Genomic DNA, 5,511 nt, shown 5'->3' on the forward strand with positions numbered 1-5,511 from the left:
TGCGTCTTTTTATTCCAAACTCCTTAACCATCCTAACCCATTAATTCTTAATCTTTCATCCTTAACAATCCCTGATAATCCTCCGTGGCGTCTGAAAAGAAGCTGGCAACGGGACCTTCTAGTTTAAATTAATGTTTGAAGTACCACCAATGGGTGGTTCCTTCCCAAGATTTTCAAGTGTATATGAAACTTACTACATATTTACCTATTGTATTATTGTGTACAGTTGTAAATTACAATAAATAAATAATTTAAAAAAAAAATCATTTAATAATAAAATTATTATCATTATTAATTTTATTCTTTCACGACCTTTATTTAATCTCAACTTTCTTCTTCATTTTCCATCTGTTAGTGTGTTTAAATTTTATGTTCCCACATCTACTTTTAACTTTTCTGTTTTCTCGTTTTATATGCATCTCCTGTACTTTTTTAACCATATATTTTATGTAATTTTTTATTCTTATCATTGTTACGTAATTTTTTATTCTTATTGTTTATCCAAATTTATTTTATATTAATACTGTTTTATGTCTTCCTTCCTTTTATTTATATATAATTTTCTTTTCACTTATGTTTTGCATAATATTTACCCTACCTTAATTTACCTTTTGTATCTTAGTGTTGTAATGTTCTTAGTTGTTTTTTGTATTTTTTTTTTAGCCCTGATGAAGCTCTACAAAGTGGGGCGAAATGTCGGACAATAAATAGTTTTAAATTATTTTGTTCTTTTTGAGCGCAACACTTACCATATTCTTCATATTTCATATTGTTGAATTTATTACACTATTTTTCCTAATGCTTTCTGTAATTAGAGCTTTTCATTAATCCAAATACCCCCTGCAGTAATTAGTTCGGATAACCGAGATTACAATGTATACCTAATAGATAAGAATATATTGTACAATGAATAATGAGTAATAATTTGGAGAACAATTTTTTTTTTTTTTACTTCTTTAAGAAAATAATAAAATTTCAATAAAAACTTACCATTTATTAGGATTTGTGGGACCCAGACGATCTGACGACGACAATAGTCTACACAGTCTATTCTTGTACTCTGTATTACGAACTGCTATCACCATTTTATTGACCTTAGTATGCTAATTGATTCAATAAGTCCAATACAATTTCCATTTTCATTTCAAGGCCATACAGCAAAATTAAAAAACACCTCTTAAAACGGCTTGATCAGAATTTAATGTTTTCTAATAAAATTTTATGTTTTCATGCATTTTGTGAAGGTATCTAAATCCTTCAGAATAATAATAGTCTTCTGCAGTGGCATAACCAGGATTTCATTTCGTGTAGGAGAGCAGTATCCAAGGATCTACCTATAAAAAAACCACCCAAATTGGGACAAATGCATAAAATAATATTTTATATGCCAACATATATTATTTTTTAAATAATATAAAATATGTTTATATGTTATTAATTATATTTTATGTATTCTAACCTAATAAATACATAAGACATAATTAATAACCCTAAATATAAATAGACAAAATACAAAACAGAAATAACCTGCTAGAAAGAATGGTTATGTGTTGGAAAAACCAAAGCACATCCTACTTCCATTTGAACCTAACTCAGTTCTGGCACAAACCTCGATTTAATTGTATCACAACAATGTAGAACAAACTGTAATAGACAATTGTAAGTAATGTTTTTAATTGTAATAGTTATTAATCTTAAATTGTATTATATGCTGGTTGTTTTATAATTAGTTAAAGAAAGTATTTGGTCTAAACAACTTTTTTTTCATTGTAAGGCTTGGGTATGCAAACAATAAAGTTGCGAAATGTTTCCTAAATATATAGTTGTAAGATATTATTAACTGATCCTCAAGACCCACAAAAATATGCATACTCAGTACATTTGGGCACCTCTAGTTCCTCTCTTTCAATCAAATATGTGAAATTCATTATTTAGGGTTATTTTCTGGGTAGAACAATACCATAAAGGAGGGGGGGGGGGGATAATTTTAGTTCTGTTAAGATGACCTTTTTAAGGTTTTATGCTCTCCATCATTGTACAATTCTTGTCTTTCAATATTTTCTTTGGCATTTTAAGGTTACTAATTCCTCAAAATAAAAAATAACTTAATAAATGAATTTAACAAACTTTTTTTTTTAAGTAACTTCAATTGTGAAGTAGACTTGGCCATGATTTATTGATCCATCTGATTTAATAATCTTTTTCTGAAGTTAGTGTGTGGACCTGTTTACATGGGTATTAATTAGTTGGAATATGAAATTACTCTAGATAAACCACATCAGTACTCATTTATCTCTATTAGATCTGCCACAGCTACTATTTGATGCAACCATCACAGTGGATAAGAAACACTTGGAGACCCCAGAACACTTACAAACAGCTGTTGTCTGTGTACGGTAATTGTAGCTACAAAGTGAAATATACTGAGACATCTCTTCTTATAAAACTTTTATTTTTTATATTGTTCTGTTTTAGAAATAAATTATACATAACATTGTAAATTCGAGTTTCAATGTACACCTACATTTCCTTAATTAAAGTTTTTTAGTTTCCTTAAAAAAAAATATTTTTTTCAAAACATAATTTTCTTATATCTCATATTAACATAATTTTTTTTTAATTTATAATCTTAATATTTTCTTGAGACTGGTAAATTTTATGATAATATAGTTGTGATAAAGGTTTTAAGGAATAGTGTCTGTGATAAATGATTTTGACTTTGTTTTAAGTGCATATTGACTAATTAGGAATTGATGGTTTGACCTGGGCAGAATAGCCTGCATGGAGATTATAGTTTTTTAAATTATATAGTTTCAAAGTTGTATTAAGATTGTCCCTGAAGATGGCCGGATTGGCCAAAACGTCGGACTTATAAGAGAAATAAAAGGTTTTGAGACTATAATGGATAGAATTTAAATTATTTATTTTTAAAAAAATCATTTTTTTTTTTATTTAAAATTAAAATCTTTATTCACATTTGTCACCTGTTCAGACTACCAGCGAATTCAAACAATAGGAAATTACAGGAGAGGGCATGAGAAGGAACAGTAACCATTAGTATACTGACCTAATGTAATATTAAATTCAGTTGTTTTTTCTAAAAAAAACATGTATTATTCAAGAGATTTTTCTTTCTCTACTTCACCCATATCTACTTTTATGTAGACATTATTTTATATTTCATTTGGTATAATAACCCTGAATTTGAATTTATTTCTATTTCCTTATTCTTCACAATGCTGATAATAATGTTATTATAGAGTTAATATGAAATACAATTAGTATTTTTAATAAATATACATCTTTTTTTACTTTATTACATGCAAATAAGTTGTAATTTTTCAATTCCATAATATACAACTAAATAATCATTATGCGAGTCCATGATGAATAAATGAGCTTACTTTGGTTTTCTACGATCATTATATCATAACAATTCAGCAACCAATTGTCCCTAGGTTCCTTCTTAGTAATCATTTTGGCTTTTTGTACATCATGTATTAACTTTTAATATATGATGTAATTTCAGTTTAAAAAATACTGTTTTTGCAACATTAACTAAAATTTCAGATACTTAATCGTTGATTCTTTGCTTCATTTATATATACCAATTTATATCTATTAACAAATTTAGTAAAATTGTGTATTTTGACACTTCTGAGCAAACTGTAAAGTTAAACTGACAAATTGTAAGCCTGAGGCATGAATTAAAAGTCACATGATTTGCCATGTATTATTCAAAATGAATTTTGGATCTATTTCTTACTTTGCCAGTTTCTCATTTGGCATTCTATAGAATGCCTGGGAAATATGTGAAATATAAGTTGTTTAAAAAATTGCTGGCAAGTTTTAGGCACTACATGCAATGCCTAAGCATTCTATTGAAGACTGGTTTTCAAACTTTGCCAAAATCAAATATATTGATTGAAGACCCCCCCCACTTCTTCTTTTTCTCCACTTAGTCAACTGAACATTCTTTCCTGAATGTTGTAAAATATAAATTGAAAAAAAATGTGAAGGAAAATTTTAATAATAAAAACATTTGTTAATTGAAACATTTTGCAAGAGACTTTGTTCCCAGCAGGAGGGGTTTGTTATAGTGAGAAGGGGGTGCGAGAGCTCACTCCTCTACAGGGAAACTTATTTTAGATGTACTATACCCGTTGGAAGTTGACTGTTGAGACCAATTTCAGGTCTCAGAAAAATATTTAATTTTTTTCTTCATTTAATACCTATATAATATTCATTAAAAAAGGAAAACAAATTAAACATTTAATTTAAAATGTAGGTAACATAAAATTTATTAAATACAACATAAATATAAACAAAATATTTTAAAAAATGAAGACTTTTTACATAGAACAACAATAAGATAAGTTATAATACATTAATTCAACATCAGTTAGATCTACATTGATGGAGAATTTTAAAATTCACCCTGATCTTTATGACCTTACCAAGCATCATTCCATTCAATTCTTTGCTTTGAATATCCCACATCAATACATTTATCAATATCCTTGTAAGTAAAAAATAAAAAATTGAATAACAAAATCACAGGTGGTGTTATATGATTTAATAATTTCATTTTTTCTACTTTTTTTTTTTGTAAAATGGCAGGTTTACGTGCTCAAACCAGATATGTACTGCATTTTAAACAATTGCATGAATTCTCCTCATTTTTATGAAGCTCCTACCTAAATATCTATCCCAAATTGTGCATTTAGAACCAAGATTTTTTAGGATTTTAATTGTTCATATTAGGGGATTACCCCCAGATTTGTTAATAATTAATGAAAACAATTTATTTTTTAATTACAAATAACAACATAATTTCAATTTAAGAATTAATGCTTGATAAGAAAAACAAAAACTTTCAAATAGAAAACAGATCAATAATATACAACATCGTTACTCAAGCTCCGATAACTTATTAGTACGAAAAAATCAGTAGTATTATTTATATAAAAATTAAATAACACATCATTCAAGAGACATCTTGTTTTAATCATTTTTATATCATCCTACAAATATAAGATTACATATGGAGTAATCTTACATACTATATAGATATCCTATATTTTTTCCGTCTTCAAGAATACATTTGAAATATCTTTAGAATAATAAACTGATTTTTTTTTTACTTACGAGGTACTACAACTTAAGCAAAAATATATTATATCAAAACAACCAATAATTGAGTGGAAATAAAACTGTAATCTATAGATATTTTTTTTTCAAATCTTGTTAACATTAGTTTACCTTTAAATACTTTACAATAAATTCAACTGCAGTTTAATTTTTTTTTTTTAATGCCATTTTCTGTTAAACTAAAATTTTAAAAAGTTGTTCATCGAAAATTAAATTAAATTGGATTTGTTCCTTAATTTTGTATACTACAGAAACTTTTAATTTTGTTTGTTTTGAACTATTTCTCAAAAAAATAAATTTTTATATTATAAAGCAATTAATAAATGGACCCAAATATAAAATAAGATACCAATATATATA

At 26.6% G+C, this 5,511-nt stretch overlaps 1 protein-coding gene across 1 annotated transcript in view; it reads right to left on the reverse strand.

Annotated features, from left to right (window-relative positions):
- LOC106681861 (uncharacterized) overlaps positions 1-1,056 on the reverse strand; it is a 55,012-nt gene extending 53,956 nt beyond the window's left edge. Inside the window, exon 1 of the mRNA XM_067046051.1 lies at positions 991-1,056. Within this exon, the coding sequence (XP_066902152.1) occupies positions 991-993 (3 nt within the window). The 5' untranslated portion in view covers positions 994-1,056. The remainder of the gene's footprint in view (positions 1-990) is intronic.
- Between the last annotated feature and the right edge of the window lie 4,455 nt (positions 1,057-5,511).

This window comes from Halyomorpha halys, unplaced genomic scaffold, assembly GCF_000696795.3.
Source record: "Halyomorpha halys isolate HHAL.00 unplaced genomic scaffold, Hhal_1.1 Scaffold371.1, whole genome shotgun sequence".
NCBI classification, from domain to species: Eukaryota; Metazoa; Arthropoda; class Insecta; order Hemiptera; family Pentatomidae; genus Halyomorpha; species Halyomorpha halys.